Genomic DNA, 17,064 nt, shown 5'->3' on the forward strand with positions numbered 1-17,064 from the left:
ATAATAATAAATAATATGTATTAATTAAACATACAAGGTAGATTTATTTGTCACATTACAACAGGTTGAAGAGTGAAATTAAGTTTGTAACTCCCTTCTGCTTTGCAGCAGACCATACATTAATAGAGAAGCAATTATAAAAATGGTAAACAGAAATAAACGATATTCAGTGGAGCAGTGCTGAGGATGAATTAGAGTTTAAGAGTCTGACATCTTGGGGGGGGGGGGGAGCTGCTCTGCAGTCTGGTGGTGCGGCAGTAGAAATTCCTACATCTCTTCCCAGATGGCAGCAGGGTGAACAGGCTGTGGCTGGGTGGGTACTGTCCTTTAGTATCCTTTGGGCTCTGCGTAAGCACCTCACCGATATCACTGATGCTCGGGAGATGGGTACCAACGATCTTCTGAACAGTTTTAATCACCCGCTGCAGAGCCCTCCGGTTCTGGGCTGTGCACATCCCATACCAGTTAGTGATGTTTCCAGTCAGGAGGCTTTCTATTGCTCCTCTGTAAAAACTGACGGGAATTTGGCCTCCTTAAGCTTCCTCAAGATTTATTCTTTTATTTACTTTATTCTATGCACGCACACACACTATACATCCTTGTGGTTAATATGTCCTCTGCTGAAAACTGAATTCTTGCGCATGTCCTATTTCAGTTGTCTCCTGTCTAAATTTGTTGGGGGCACGCTTGCAGTTATTACGGTAATCCTGACAGCGGCTCCGGGTGTCAGCTGATCCTTCTTTACTGTCGAGTGAGGAGAAAAGTCAGCTGAAGGAAAACACTGCTGGCTACTTAAAACCATGGCTGCGGAGATTCATTCGAGGCCCCAGACCGCTAGACCTATTCTTTTGAACAAGATCGAGGGACACTCAGACGCGGTGAATTCTGCCGTTTTAATACCAAAAGAAGATGGAGTGATCACGGTCAGCGAGGACAGGTGAGTTTGCTATGCAGGCTAATAGTAGCGTACTAGCAGTAGCTAGCGGGCTCGGTCTACTTGCTGGTCATTGCACACATAATTCCTGGTGCACTGGGTAAGAAGAACACAAAAGAAAAGAAGACACATTTTGTCCATCTGAGATATATTTATATATATTTTTGGATGGGATATTCCGGGACCAGGGTTCGCGTAGGAGGCTGTGGGGAGAGAAATCCAGGAAGAGTCCCTTCCATAACATCCGCGGACAAACAATGCACCGTAAACGGGAATACAACATTTAGATTTCAATTGATAACGTTGTGTTTTACGACTCATTGTTCGCTATACGGAACAATATTATAATGTGTTAGGCTAGATTGCCTAAACCAGCTGGCTAGCTACCCAGCTGGTGCTCAAAACACTGCTTTCTCAAACTAGCGACTGCTGCCTTCAAGTGCTCCACGTATGCTGTAGCGTTCATTTTAATCGCTGCGAGTGCAATTAATGACACACTTTTCCTGGACTTTGGAATAAAAGTATTGTTTGATATGATGGAACAAAATAACCAACTCTACCTCTTTTGATTTTTTTGTTTATCTTATCTTTATGTTGATATATAATGTGTGGCATCCAAGCTGCGCATGGTTCAATACTTGTTGAAATTGCTGTGCCCCCTGAACATCACATTTTGACATAATAGAAAAACCTATATTTTGGGTATAACATAAAAACCTTTTGTTATGGCATTCGTGGTAGGTTTACAACATAAAATAAATTCCATGTTTTCAACAAAACACAAGCAGTACAGCTGTATTTTCCAGACCTCTTCACTTGCATTCACTTTTGGAGTAGCCAAATAATCTTAGTTGTGAAGGTGTAAGCATGGACTCATCAGGCCATCACATTCACTGGGTTATAGGTTAAGTGATATTAGACCTGTTATTCTCGATTACAAGTGTCAAGAAGCAACATCCTCATTTAAAGATAAAGGAACTTAGTTGCTGTGAAGAAATGTGATGCTGTCTAAATCACACATCTAACCCTCTTATTATTCAAAGGGAAGTTGTGGGCCGACATTGCAGCAAAACACAACATGACATTATGTATGATCTTTTCAAAGTTGTCCAGTTTGCCTTAAACACATTAATCAAATAAGTCTCAAAAGGGTTTCATTTTGTGGTCTTCTGGTAAAAGACAAAAGTACAGTTTCGTAATTGGCTCAGTATCGAAAAATCACTTCTGTAATGTGGTTTTAACAGCAACATTTGCGAAGCTTGTCTGCATGGCTGCTGTGTCATTTAGAAAACGCTTTTTAAAAAAGTGACCTGCCAGGAATAGTTTTTCACTAACTGAAAGTACGTAAACACACAAAATACACCATCCCACCCCTTTCAGTGCTGTTTGGGAATAGAATCGAGCATTATGTATATAGAGAATTAGGGCTGGTTTCCCAGACAAGGATTAAGCCCAGTCCCAGATGAGGGCTCTCTTCAATGGATATTTCCATTGAGTATTTCCATTGAAAAGTGCCAAGTTTTCCTGCATTTAAACTTCTGTGTGTGTGTGTTTGTGTGTGTGTGTGTGTGTGTGTGTGAAATAAAAAAAAAATAATAAAAAATATATATAATATAATATAATATAATATAATATAAATAAATAAATAAATAAATTAAAATTTTAAAAAATAACTGACCTTCATAACAAGAAATAGACTACAGAGTGATCCCTGTCAGAGTGCTTTCAATGTGATGTTTTGACATTTTCCTTCAGAACCATCCGAGTTTGGCTGAAAAGAGACAGCGGTCAGTACTGGCCAAGCATCTACCACACAGTCTCCTGTAAGTAAGACTGCATTGCTTCAGTGTTAAAAGGGATTATAAATGTGTGTGAGCACGAGTGTTTGTTTGTCTGTGTGGCCCTGCGATGGACTGGCGACCTGTCCAGGGTGTACCCCGCCTTTCGCCTGATGTCAGCTGGGATTGGCTCCAGCCAATGGATGGATGGATGGATGGATGGATGGATGGATGGATGCACATGCTTGTGTGTTTGAGGGGAAAAGGCTTTTTGTTATTTTGGACCACGACAGCAATATAATGCACACCTATCTATAACATGGCCTGTGTGTAGTGAATTCCCTGCTCATGGCGACCATTCTTTCTCCTTTTAGCTCCATGCTCTTGCATGTCGTACCACCATGACAGCAGACGCATCTTCATAGGCCAGGACAATGGAGCTGTTGTGGTGAGTGAAGCTAACTCAAACAAATGTCTTCACGTGCTCACCCCAGGCTCCCTCTGTTGACACTAACGACACGTTTCTTCAAACGACAAACAGTGTCCTTTGAAGAAAAACAGCATATCTGGTTCAAATAGGCCACAATTTCAATATTTGGATTCTTGCAATTTCCCGTGAGGGCAGGATAGTTATTTGATTAGAAATGTGTGTGTGTGTGTGTGTGTTTGCCTTCCAGGAATTTCTCATCTCTGAAGATTTCAACAAGATGAACCACGTCAAAACATATCCAGGTGAGAACGGGAGATGAGAACACATTTGCACACAAAACTGTTCAGTCCAATTTAGCAACAAGTTGAGATTAGCCAGAATTGCAGTAGTTAAAGGAACTCCCAAGGAACATCTAGGGCTGCAACTAATGATTATTTTTTATTGTTGATTTAATGTGTCGCTTATCGATTTGTTGTTTGGACTGTAAAGTGTCATAAAATGTCGATCATTGTTTCCCAAAGCTCAAGATGATATCCTCAAATGTCTTGTTTTGTCCACAAGCCAAAGACTTTCTGTTTTCTCTCATAGAGGAATCAAATAAACAGAGAATATTCACATTGAAGAAGCTGGAATCAGAGATGTCTGACTTTTTTTATTTTCTTTAAAAAATGAGTCAAACCAATTAAAAGATTTTCAAAATACTAGTCGATTAATTTAATATTAAATAACTACTCGATTAATCCTTGCTGCTAGCAATGAGCTAGCAACATCACAGTTTACCCAATGAAATTCACAACAGTTAGTGTAATCAATAGCTGGCACAGTTGACAAGTGTTTCTTACTCTCAGAGATGTGGCCCCTCCCTGCTCCAGGAGACTTTTAAGGGACATCTACGTTTAGCACGACTGACGCAGCTGAAAGCGTCAGGACAGTGTAAATTAGTGTGACACAACTTGTTTTAAAAAAAATAAAATTCCTTTTTACAGCAAATGCCAAACAATGTCTGGTTCCACCTTCTTTTGGCTCTGCGAAGTTATGAAGCATTTTTTTCACAATCGATAATGCAAATAATTGTTAGTTGCAGCCCTAGTGATTACATCTGGATTTCATCTCTTGTCATAATTGGGAGGTTAGCAGCGGAGCGCAGTTCCTGTGACTGTGTCAGCAGCACTTTTGCCTCCTCAGTGGAAAATTAAGCTTCAGGAGAAAATGGCTAGCCTGTGGCTTTACAGGGCAAAACGCCACATGTCACAACTGGAATGCTTCTCCTTGTAGCAAACTCCAGCAGCAGAGCCCGATCAGAAAAAAACATGAGTCACGATCATATCAAACAGCCAATAGGATGTGTCTATGCACTTCAAAGACAGGCAGGGCTTAACATCGCCATGTGCCTTTTGGCAGTCACTGTTACTTTCTTCACAGCTGCTGATATTGACACATTGGCTGATGATAAAACTTGTCTTACATAATTTCAGTCTTGTTAAAAAATTATAACAGACAGAATGATAGAAATTATTTTGGAAAATGCTTACTCCTCTGCAGTTCAGATTGATTACTGAGCTAAATATGTAATATATGCATTATGTGTGGTGCGGTGGCTTGATGCAGACGAGGAGTGTCTTTTGCACACAAGGGACAATCTAGAAACCTAGGACAGCAACAGGTTATGGAAAACACAGTAGTAAGATATTCTACTGGCTTGTACACTTGAATTGCTTTGCATTATGAGCCATAATAACTTAATTTATCCAATACAGCACTTCTCAGTGACAAATAATACAGTCAGACAGCATGTAAAGTATCTGTATCTGTTGCACTGTGCAGCAATGGTTTTAGCCTATTTCCCTCACTTTTAAGTAGCTTTGAAGTAAATTGAGTTAAATATTTAAACCCACCATAGCTGGATTGTTTCCACTCCATATAGTATTGAGTATCTTTGGAAACCTTGGGATCTGTTTGAACTATGCTGCAGTGACTGCACAACGTGCTCTTGAGTCATGATGAAGGACACAAAGGTGGTGGATTTGAGGGTGTTTTTGGGGGACACACTTTTTGTTTTTCATTTAAAGATGCTATAAGTAATATTTTATAACAATGGCTGACTTTACTTTGTAATGGGAAAAGGAGCTGCTCATAGTGATGAATTATCACCCAACTCTGCAGTTCCCCTCAGCTCTACAGAGCAATTTGGCATCTTTCACTCGATTTTATGGCCCACAGCTACACTGTTTTGGCTAACTCTCATCAACGTCTCTCATCAACCCTGTTTCCAGCAGCAGGCAGCTGTTTTCAGTGAAAAAAGTCTAAAAGTCCACTGTACACTACCTGCCCAGCACTGATCAGCAGTCAGACATGGTTAGCGTCCAGCTACTGAAAACAGAGGAGCATTAGCAGCTAAAGAGACTGAAATCTCCGCATCCCTAAACCAGAAACACAACTCTGAATGAATGCTAATGTTGCTCTGTGTGAATAGTGTTCGCCATATCAACTTCGTAAGGTGATAATATGCCAATGGTGTGTTTGTTTTGCTCACTTGGAGGCAAGTAATCTACTATTGCAGGTTTACAAATCAGTTCATCAGCAGGGTTTAGCTATTTTGTATTTCACCAGTTGTTTTACACTGTTTCTAAAATGTGTTCATGAAACAATTTATTGTGCTTGTTGATAGGGATGCATCCTTAATCTTTGATGCATACAAATTCAGGACACAGTAAACTCACTATTGACGCTCCCTATTTATTTATTTTTATATTATTATTCTGTGATTATGCTAACAATTGTGAACAATAAATCTGTGTTGAAATAATAAGAATCCTGCTCTCTGTGTCCACGATACTTTACCTGTAAACACGAGTTTAACACAACTTATTTATCTGAAAACACACATTTTATGCTTATCATTATTTATTATATTATATATTCATTATTAACATCACTGAAGCTATTGAGAAACTCAACACTGATGGTGGCGATTCACTTTATTTCCTCTTCTTTGACGTATCGACTCTAGTTAATGTAACGATAATATAGCTGTTGCCAGAGTTCTAAACAATACAGTGTTAAAACCCTGCTGTCTGGAAAACTGGAGACGTTCAATACCTGAAGTTCACAACAATAGTGTAGAGGTGATCCCCAGGTGGACCATTAAGACCGATGCAAGTACAAACTGAAGTGATTCATCTGTCTTAGTCTGAACTACGGCATCAGTTAAGCAGAGCCTCTGATGGGATCGGCACATGCAAAGGACAATATATTTTTCCATGGTGTTCATCCTCGATGGCTTTAGACGTGGTCTTGTTTGACGTTTATCCAACACGATGTGCATGTTAAACACTTAAAGTGTGTGTGTGTGTGTGTTTTGCAGCCCACCAGAACCGTGTGTCAGATATGGTGTTCTCCCTGGAGAGTGAGTGGGTGGTGAGTACTGGCCATGACAAGAGCGTGAGCTGGATGTGCACCCAGAGTGGCAGCATGCTGGGGAGACACTACTTCACCGCCTCTGCCTCCTGCTTACAGTATCCTTCCTTCATTCACTCGCTGTGTGTACAGTATATCTGAGCATCTATCTGTCAGCTGAAGTAGTAACATGTAGAGTGTGTTCGAGCCCTGACTTCCTGCTCAGATACGATCACGAGACGCAGCATGCCTTTGTTGGCGATGACTCAGGACAGATCACGTTGCTGAAACTGGAGAAGCAGACGTACTCCACCATCACAACGCTGAAGGGTCATGAAGGTAAAGACACTCTGCCTACACGTAAAGAATCACCTTTAACACAGACACAGAACTGTTGTTCTCTCCTAGTGTAGGTGAGTCACACAAGGTCTCAGCACAAATAGTTTGTCTTGCTTATCTCTACACACACACACAGGCTTCTCATGCAGACGGCAGATATGCAGATGTGGCCACAGTAAAAAATAGATGACCCAGATTCGTCCACGTGATGCGTCACTATGCAAGAAAATGAAAGACCACTTGAATCCAATGTTGAATCCAGTGTGATGACGCATTCTCTGTTGTTCCCCTAAACACATCTCCTCAAGGAATCCCATCATTTGGTTTGTATGGTGATGAAGATGATGATGGGAAATACCATCTCTCAGACTGCTCTAGAAATTCCCATACCTGCCTGTTTGAGTTGAGATCTAGCAACTGTGTTCACGCTCACCAAGCCATTCAGTGAGCATTTGAGCCCTTTAAGATGGGACTATTGTCATTCTCGGAAGCTCCCATCAAAATACAAATGCTTCATCAGAGGATGAATGCATTACCAAGATAGGATTTGTATTTGAGGGTTCACTGTTTGTTTTTGTTTTTTTTCCAGTTGGGACAGACTTATTAGTGCGCCCATGCCTTTATAAAAGCCTTACATCCAACCTCTCTCTTTGATTTGCAGATGTGCCGCTGTGCTCATGATAACACATACTAATCAGACTGATAATAATACATATTAATGGGTTTAGCTCCAGCTGTGCACAAGCAGGAGTTCCATCCAACTATTAAATGGAAATTATGATTGATGAAATTTGAAAAACAGAATGGAAAGGTCAGACCTCACCTTAGTCTCACGTCAAGGTATTTTTTTTTTGTTGTTTGTTTATTTTTACTTCTTACTGTTTTGAAAAGGGTTTTCAAAGGTTGTTCTGCCTTTGGTTGGTGCATTGAAGTAATAGCAAATTCACATCTTAGTTATCTTTTATCTCTGACATTAACAGTTCATGTTTAGCTGATGGAAACATATCTTCAGCAGAGTTATTACTAGTGTTTTTCCACATTGGCTCTAAAAGTTATAAATCATGTGGCCATGAATGCTGTGTGTGTGTGTGTGTGTGTGTGTGTGTGTGGCCCTGTGTCTGTAATGTGGCTACAGTTATTGTCAGCCCACCACCACCTGCCACAGGCTATTATTCATCATCATATGACTGGTCCTAACTTCACCAGCTTAATTGTCTGACCCAGAGCTCTTTTCTCTTTAAATGCTAGAGGTTTCACTGAAAACATCGGGAAAAATGAAGTCTTTGTTGTGCTGTTTGTTTGCTGTGATTCAACAAAATCAGAAAGACCGTTGAAGCAATTTAAGTCACCGTCTGTGCCTTGTACTGTAACAACATAGCTGCGTGGTGTTCTCTGGCCACAGACAGCAGGCTAGTGAGTGTTTAGCCTGTAATATGCTCCACCATCTGACAAGAATGGGCAGATGGTCTGAGCCGTGTAGTCGGATCAGCTGAAAACGACTTATCAGTCAAATTGTTCTGTGGCCACCCTTTGCAAACCAATGGCTTAGATATAATGGATTGTTATTAAAATGCAAGTCCAGTACACACACCATGGTGTTTTTTTGTTCTTGTCCAAATGCAAATGTTTTACACGTCACATCCCTTGCACTGTTGACCATCATTTTCATTAAACAGAGTGTAGTGAAGCAGGAACTTAATAATAATTATAACTCAAAATTGTACAGAGAGCTAATTAGGGTTAGCATTTTGGGATGACCCTTTAGCCTTTCTTACATGTTATCCAGTATGTTTTTAGTTATCATGCTGGTAAGCAATCGCAGTCAACAACAAACACAGCTGCTTCAACAACACGGTTCTCACTGATTAGTTTGCTTCTAGCTTGCTTTACAGGCTAGCCCGTAGCAGCTAAGACTAATACAACTTTCATTTTAGCAGTAGTAGAGAAGTTGTTTACTTATTGAGCTAGCTAAGCTAATAGTGTTGTAGCCTAGAGGAGTGCCACACTCACTGGCAAGCAAGGCATTAAGTAGTTCGATACTAAAACAAATACTGAGATCTTCATCAGATTAAATCAGCATGGAACACAACCATGGAAAAACTTGTCTCATTGAAAAATGGGTAACTTATGCCTCCATCTGGAGTTAGCTCCACTTGTGTGCTTGGTCGGAGCTTCCTGTAGTTCTCAGAACAGGCACCAGATGGACCCAACGGTTCAGATTATAACATTCCACTTAACAGGCTCCTGCAGCACATAAAAACACAAGTGCCAAATTTGTTTATTTTTCTCTCTGTCCATTCCTTCAGGTAGTATAGCAACCCTCTGGTGGGACCCTGTCCAGAGGCTGCTGTTCTCTGGGGCCTCCGACCACAGCGTCATCATGTGGGACATTGGGGGCCGCAAGGGACGGACGTTACTGTTGCAGGGACACCAGTAAGTCAGTCAGGCTTTTATATATGCCTGGATGCTGAATTTGCTTTACCTCCCCTGTGTTTGTCAGGGCTCAAGAGGCTTAAAAATATCATCAGGGGGATAGGTGGTGCCAGTAACCGCTGTTCTCAGGCACTGACTGTTTTTATCTCCACTTCTCGCTGTTCATACATATTTCTCCACCTCCTAGTCCCCCCCACCCAGTCACATTAGTCATCAACAAAGCCTATGTACAGTGATGCGTGTCCGAGCAAGCCTTCGTAGATCCTGTTGCACCCTAGCAGGATTTATAGAGGTTTGATCTCTCAGACACCCAGTGAAATGAGAGTAATGACAGGTCCTAAATCCTGTGTTGACCCAGTCTTGATCTCTTTTCAAGCTTTTTTTATGCCCTTGTCACTCCTTTTTTCTCTTTTACTAATCTATGAAAATGTATTTGATAGACCTCCTTTTGATGGGATGTAACAGTTTTACAGTTAGTGTTACGACTGTTGAGCAGAAAAGCTTTAGTCAGTGTCAGGGTAGGCAGCGAAAATATTAAGTTGTAGTAAGTGCTTAATTAAAATTCAAATGCCAAAAGCTCAAAATGCCATTCCAGCATCTTGTATTGTTTTTAAAGTTCTACTGCTTTATTTGCATAATTGTATTGTTGTACCTCTTATTCTAAAGGTTATACCTGTGTATTTTATGAAAGCACCATTATTTTATTTTATCACAACAAGCCGACATTGAACGGTTTATAAAGATATAGTGGCTAAGGTGTTAGCACACGGTTGTCAACATCGAGCGGGCAGAAAATTTTAATTCATTTAGAGTTGAGATTCTGTCCACCTGATACATGTAGCTCCAATTTTTCTCTGTATTCTGGGTTTATCACAGCTTTTTTGCTGGAAATGGTTTCAGACATTCATTAGAGATGCTAAGACTGAGCTACCCATTAAACATTTGCATGGCCAGAATTTTAGTTTAAAACATTTGCAGTAAAATCTAATGAAGTTAGCATGCTAACCAGCCTACCCCAGCCGGTTCTGCCTCGTAATACCATTTCATACTTCAAGCAGTGATAGTCTGATAGTTTATCTCAGCTGGCTTCTGTTGCCAACTCGCTAGGCTCAGGTTTTTGTGCCCATTCCACAGTAAGTTGCACAGTTAGCTGCACGGCTAACTGAGCTAACTAGCTAATGGCAGTTAGCAGCACTTATATGTGATATGCGGAGTATAAATTCGACAGGTGGAGAGTAGTCTGACTTCTTACACATTGTAACTTTTAATGCAGGTTTAGATTAGGATTTTGTTTTGATTGAACTTTTCTCCCCTTTTTCTCCCTCAGCGAGCGTGTTCAGGCCTTGCGGTATCTCCAGTTGACCCGGCAGTTGCTGTCGTGCTCAGCCGACGGTGGCATTGCAGTGTGGAACATGGACACACAGAGAGAAGAGGTTTACATCACTTTAACATTATAAGTGCCACACAAATACGGGTTGTAACGATACAGTCAGCTCAGACTTTGGTAAATGCAAGATTTGGGGTTTACTGTGTGATACTCTTATAATCTTTTATTTTCAAATGTTACTATTTATAATTTTTTTCTAGTTCTAGTTTTCCACATAGATGTTAGTGTAAAATGCTAATTATGTGTCTGACATTACATTTTAATTGACTTGCTTTACAGGCGTATTCTCTTAACCCTATACTAAGACTATAGATGGTGTATCACTCACCGTTTACTCACTATAATGGTCAAAGCAGCATACCGTAGCTAACATTGAACATGTAGTGTTTTAGTATTATTAGCTGGTTGTAATTGGCAAAGAGTTTTGTTTCTCCTCTCTGTTTTTGTCTCACTCCTGGTTTCAATGCTTTTTGTGTGGGTAAAGATGATTTTTTTTGCTGCACATGTCCTCGTCTTCCGAGTTATTTTAGTGGTTTACTTTACTGTGTTTCTGCATGTTTAATAGTAACCTTCAACTGCGCATGTCTCTGCAGGCGCCCCAGTGGTTAGACAGCGACTCTTGTCAGAAGTGCGAGCAACCTTTCTTCTGGAATATCAAGCAGATGTGGGACACTAAGACCTTGGGGCTCAGACAGGTAGGGGCGGGCCTGACCAGTGTCCTTAGCAGTCCCCTCAGTCTGTTAGTCATGCTAATATATGGGTGGTTTTCCCTTTTGTGCAGCACCACTGCAGGAAGTGTGGCAAGGCTGTATGTGGAAAATGTAGTTCTAAACGCTCCACTTTCCCAATTATGGGCTTCGAATTCCCGGTGCGAGTGTGTGATGCCTGCTTTGATACCATCAAAGAAGAGGAGTGAGTATAGGGCATCTCTAAATTTTGTAGTAATTGATCACATCATGCGCCTGTTTACACAGTACTGAAGGCAACTCTGATTAAATGTGTGTGTGTGTGTGTGTGTGTGTGTGTGTGTGTGTGTTGCAGTCGAACACCATTGGCCACGTTCCATGAGGGGAAACACCACATCGCCCACATGGACATGGACCCATCCAGAGGCCTGATGGTCACTTGTGGAAGCGACCGCATTGTTAAGGTCAACAACAGTTCTTTGATAGCAGATAATTCATGCATGGATTCAGGCTGTGTCAAACACAGTGGTATTTGTTTAATGTATTGTGAGTCTGCAGGCAGTCGTATAGCCCTTAAAATGATCTAAACTCGAAGTCTTAAAAGTCCAATTTGGTTTATTCCTGTTACCCTCAACTGTACTTTGTGTTTAGTGTTAATGAGCAAATGTTAGCTTGTCGACACACTCAACTAAGATGATGAACATGGTATAGATTCTGCCTGCTTAGCATCAGCCACTTAGTATTGTCATCGCGAGCATGTTGGCATCAAGGATGTGGTTAGCATGCAGAAGTTAGCATTTAACTCAAAGCGCCGCTGTGCAGCTGCACAGAGCTGGCTGAAACCTTTAGTTTTAGCACACAAGCAAGTATGCACGCGTCACAGCCGCTAGTCTATATGATTGAGTTCTTATAAAACAACTATATAGGCACTATAACTATAGCACAAAGTAGCACAACTTTCAAAGAAACTTCTTAAACCACTGCTGCAGCATGTTGGACAGGTGCATCTCTAATAATTAAAATAGCGTTCAAAAGTTCATTTTCTTCTGGAATTTAATTATAAAAGTGAAACTTTCATATAAATTGTTTTAATCTTGATGATTACGGCTTACAGTTCATGGAAATCTAAACTCCAGTATCTCAAAATGTATTAGAATTTTAGAATAAAGAATTTAAAATATGGAAATGTCGTCCTGAGAAGAGCTCTAATCAGCTAATTAACTCAAAACACCTGCGAAGGTTTCCTGAGCCTTTAATATCTCTCTAAGTCTGGTTCTGGTGCTCCCAATGAACTTTTTCACAAGATTCAACTTTTTTGAGATGCACCTTCTCCCGTGCCCATCTGCACAGTCAGTATGTTGACGCCCATGTTGCTTGCAAGCTAGAAGTCTATTAAGCTAGAAGAAAAGCAGCAAAATTGATTATGCTGCCAGTATGGTTTGCGAACTTCCTTCTGGACTTTTGATTTCACTGTCTCTAATTATTTTTCCACTCTGAAAACGTGTCACAATTTGAATTTATTATTATTATTTATTCAAGCAGACTGCAGAGTCTATTCCCTAATGAAAAGCAAAATACAAACCTTTAACGGCATTTAATAAGCTAACAGAGAAATCCAAACATGAGATTTTTGGTGATATATCACTCTTAAGTTCACCTGTAGAGTTCTTCTGTATCTTGTAGTGGGTTTTTTTGTTGTATGAATCATATTTCATCAGTTCCTTTTATTTTCACATTTTTATTTATTTTAATTGTGCACATTATTAGTAAAAATGTATAGTCTTGAATCTAGCAGACTGATAACCTAAAAACATCCTGAAAGTATTGAAGCAATAACAGAAGCAGTTCCATGCAGTTCACAAGTCCTCTCAGTAATAACTCAGCCTCCTTTAGCGCAACTTTGCACCAGGCTGCTACCGTCATCATTATTGGCTGTTTGTCTCCACAGATCTGGGATATGACGCAGGTGGTTGGCTGTAGCTTAGCAACAGGCTTCTCTCCGCGCTGATTGGCCCAGCCCACTACATGGTCAGGCCTCCTCAGTGCTCCACCCACTCTTCCAATGTCATGGAAACCCCTCTGTACAGTATATCTTCCCATCATGCCTGGGATCTTCAGCTGCGCCCAGGCCTGCTCTTAGTGAATGTGCGAGCGTGTGTGTTTGTGCGTGTGTTCACAGTGCAGCCCCTCAGCATTCCTTTTGCTCCTCTTAACAAATTTGTTTTTAACTTCACTAACGTTCAGTCCCACATGAAAGCGTGTGTGACAGATTTTTGACTTTTTGCTCTGATCCAAAACAGAACCCTAAGCACAACGGTGTGTGTGTACATGTGTGCATGTCACGTAATGATTTCTCCAATGGGAGGAATGGTATTAATATCTGTGTTTACATTATATTAAAATTTCCAATGCTTCTTTTGACCAAGGTCATTTTTATTACCCTATGCTGTAAAGTCAGGTTTCACTAAATCACTGACCTGCCATTCCTGTAGAAAGATATACGAGCTTGTTCATTTCTGTGGCCCACTAACTGCATTTTGCTCAGTCACTGTAACTTGTAAAAGGAAAAAAAAACATACATCTGTATATAGCCATGCATCAGTAGATAGTTGCTTGAAATGGCTCTCACTGATCAAAGTGATCAGCTTTTTCTGTCTATACTCCTCTTTTTCAGTTTTGTTTCTTTCACTAGTTGGCCTTAAATCACTCTCAGGAGGTTTTACATCAGTACGTTGTCACAGGGCGGGGCTTTCCTGTCAGTCGTAACCATTACTACCATTATGTGTAATCACTCAAGCACGGTAATAAAATCAATAGAACTGCCTCTTTCTTAATAGATGAAGGAAATCTCTCGACACCCTCAAAGATGCTGCCGTAGAAAATTTGATGTCCTTGTCAGATGTTTGCATGACGCAGCCCGATGAGGCACGGGAAATTGGGATATGTTGCTGTAGAAACATGCTCTGATGGCGTCAAACAGTGTGTCGCCGCCGTCCTGAGGCGCTCCAGTACAATTACAATTCTAGGCTAGTGTGGCCTTGTGATCGTTTCAGCTTTATGGCATTGTGTCTCCAACTTTATTTGGGTGAAAACAAGTTTAAAAAATAGCACAGCATCACCGCCTCCTAGATAAGATGGTATCATAAAAAAAAAATAAATTGTGATGCAAAATTGGATTTCCTCCAGCCAGAAAGGCACTTAGGTACTGGATAGGTACTGTAAACTAAATGTAGCACTAAATGCTAGCGTGTTGAACCGTCCCCAGCTAAATCGTGGGTCAGATCAGGGCTGCCTGCGTTCCTTCAAAAGCCTTATAGAGGGGACACGCTCACAAAGCCTTTTTTTTATTAGTGGTTTGTCAGTGCTTATGACTGTTCACTCGTGCTCATTCACTCTCATGCACTCACCTCGTTATAAAGCTCTGGATGTCCTGTTAGCGTTTTCTTTTCATCCTGCTTTTTCAAATTCTGTTCTGAGCGCTTCCACTTTTCCCACGCATCTGTGTATCAAAGATGTCTCATTACGCTCTCACCACTGCGGTGAATTGCACAACACGTGGTCTTTGACTTTGAATTAAACAAAGCATTTTTGTAAGTTCACATTTGGGAGGGGTAATAGCTGGATTCAATGTAGCGTCCTTGTAAATAGTGGCTAGGATCTTCTAATGCTAGACTAACGCTTGCCTTATTGTAAGTGGAAAAATGAGCATTATAGTGTTGGAATTTACTGATTTCAAAATGTAGTCACATTCCAGTTTTTTGATCATGTAGTGTATATTTGTAGTAAAGTATTTATCTGTTACCATTGTAAATGGTTGTTTACTTTTCTTTGTGCCCATCTAGTCTTTGCTTCCTTTTAATAACAAAATACAACATGTTAAACCATCTTCATTGAGGCACATGCAAACTCAGTAACAGCGAGATAGATTGCAGGGTCAGATCATGAAGCAATTTACATCCTAACAAGGACCGAGATTGACTGGCTGATCAGCAGTGGTTGTCATGTGAGTGCAATTGTTACTCATCATCAAGACTGTACTCCATGATATTTACCCAATCATACTTGGGGTTAGACTGAAAGCTCATACTGATCAATTTGTCAGAAGTCGATATTTAGCATTGATATTCCTTTTTGTTGTTTCCCGCCAAAAAAAGGAGCCTATAAAGACAGGATTGTTTTGTCTTGAGTGCACGCGAGCTGGAAGCTCGGGGATAAAACATGCCTTAAATTGTTCCTCATAAGTATCAGGGGAAAAAATAGCTGTTATTTTTGGGGGGGCCGGTTGGGTACAGCCAAACAACCTGAAAACACAACATTGTCATATCACTTGAAGGTGAATGTGTAATCAAGCAGTCACCTATTTAAACGACATGGAGCAACATTAGCTTAACTCTGCTGGCTCACAATACCAAAATAATTAGCTACAAAAATAGCTTAGCAGAGCTTTAAGTAATTGGAAAGAGTAAATAAAATGAAGATGTTAAAGCTGCAAAAAAGTGATGGATTTTCTGTTGGCCACTCAGGGGTTGTGGACCAGGCTGTAAACACAACATTCACATGCTTTCGCTTGATAAAGTTGTTGGGGCAAACACATGCAGGCAAACAGCACATTCTGAGTGAAATATCTGACTCTTGAGCTGCTAAATGCTTTAATATGTTCACCAGCCAGTGGCTAACCTTGTCTGTCAGCCATGTCGTGTTGAGCAGGTAGCGAACAGTGGGTTCATCCGGGCCTTTTCGTTAAAAAACAGCTGCTGCTGCTGCTGGAAACATGGCTGATAATAGATGGAAGGCTCAACCAAAACACAGAAGGTGTGTGCCATGAAACTGCAAAAACATGAAACGCTCTGAGTCATTCTCTGGTGATGTCACCACAGTGACCCATTATTACAGGTAATCATTTGATCCAATCAAAATATTGATTAGAGCAGCTTTTTTTTGCATGTTAGCTGAACTTTTTCATGTTGTTATGAACTGAAAATAAAATTTTCAGTTCATCGCCAGTATTGGCTAACTGATTTAGTGTCATTACAAACTCATGTCACAAAGCGTCATCAGGGATCTACAGGGTTATTGGCGATGCTACCGTACAATCAGGAGTCCGAGCTCTCCTTTCAGTTAACTGGACATTGAAGCTTCTTCCAGTCATTACTTCTTATCGTGTCCTTGTAACAGATTGCGTTTGATGATTTGATGGCTCTGGAAGCTAAACTCCATAGCAGATGGACAAGATGTTTAAGGTACGACGGATGGCAGGATGTGCTGTTAGCAGAAACCGCTAATGAAATAGATGTTCAGATTGCCAGCCAGTCGCAGGAAGGAAGGAATAGATTCATGTTGTTAATGGTTTATTATTTTGGTTTTGTATTCTTCAGTTCATCTAACACTAAAATGGTTGGCCTTCATGTTGATGGGAGGCCACATCAACACTAAAGATGACTCATTTTCCACAACACCATGGCCCATAATCTCAAACTCTGTGAACTGATTTCTGTTTGGTTTGACTTTTTTTCTCTTCAGACATAATGTTCTTAATGTATATCTCAAAATAATTGTATTTTTAAATAATTTTGTTGACAATACAGTACAGAATTTAGTCCCTCTGTGTCCTGGTTTGACAGCATAGAGAGGCTAAAGAATAAATGCATAATAAAGATATTCTGATATGTTTATTTGACTCT

The 17,064-nt window shown here is 40.5% G+C and overlaps 1 protein-coding gene across 1 annotated transcript; it reads left to right on the forward strand.

The window, feature by feature from the left end:
• The first annotated feature begins 738 nt into the window (after window positions 1-738).
• Window positions 739-17,055, forward strand: wdfy1 (WD repeat and FYVE domain containing 1). The gene is made up of 12 exons (XM_038692917.1): window positions 739-937; window positions 2,690-2,757; window positions 3,087-3,160; window positions 3,390-3,444; window positions 6,507-6,657; window positions 6,765-6,877; window positions 9,184-9,310; window positions 10,638-10,743; window positions 11,291-11,392; window positions 11,479-11,609; window positions 11,739-11,847; window positions 13,332-17,055. Exons 1-12 carry the CDS (start codon window positions 801-803, stop codon window positions 13,389-13,391), a joined length of 1,233 nt encoding a protein of 410 aa, XP_038548845.1. The 5' UTR covers window positions 739-800; the 3' UTR covers window positions 13,392-17,055.
• Window positions 17,056-17,064: the final 9 nt, after the last annotated feature.

This window comes from Micropterus salmoides, unplaced genomic scaffold, assembly GCF_014851395.1.
Source record: "Micropterus salmoides isolate LMB-PRFRI ecotype aquatic unplaced genomic scaffold, ASM1485139v1 Ms_hic_scaffold_3, whole genome shotgun sequence".
Classification (NCBI taxonomy): Eukaryota; Metazoa; Chordata; class Actinopteri; order Centrarchiformes; family Centrarchidae; genus Micropterus; species Micropterus salmoides.

What these genes read in the sequence shown, in the direction of transcription:
- wdfy1 (XM_038692917.1), top strand. Translation starts at nt 801, where the DNA reads ATGGCTGCGGAGATTCATTCGAGGCCCCAGACCGCTAGACCTATTCTT. An exon ending in ATCACGGTCAGCGAGGACAG is followed by an intron (nt 938 to 2,689) that starts GTGAGTTTGCTA and finishes ATTTTCCTTCAG; the next exon opens with AACCATCCGAGTTTGGCTGA. An exon ending in GAAGCGACCGCATTGTTAAG is followed by an intron (nt 11,848 to 13,331) that starts GTCAACAACAGT and finishes TTGTCTCCACAG; the next exon opens with ATCTGGGATATGACGCAGGT.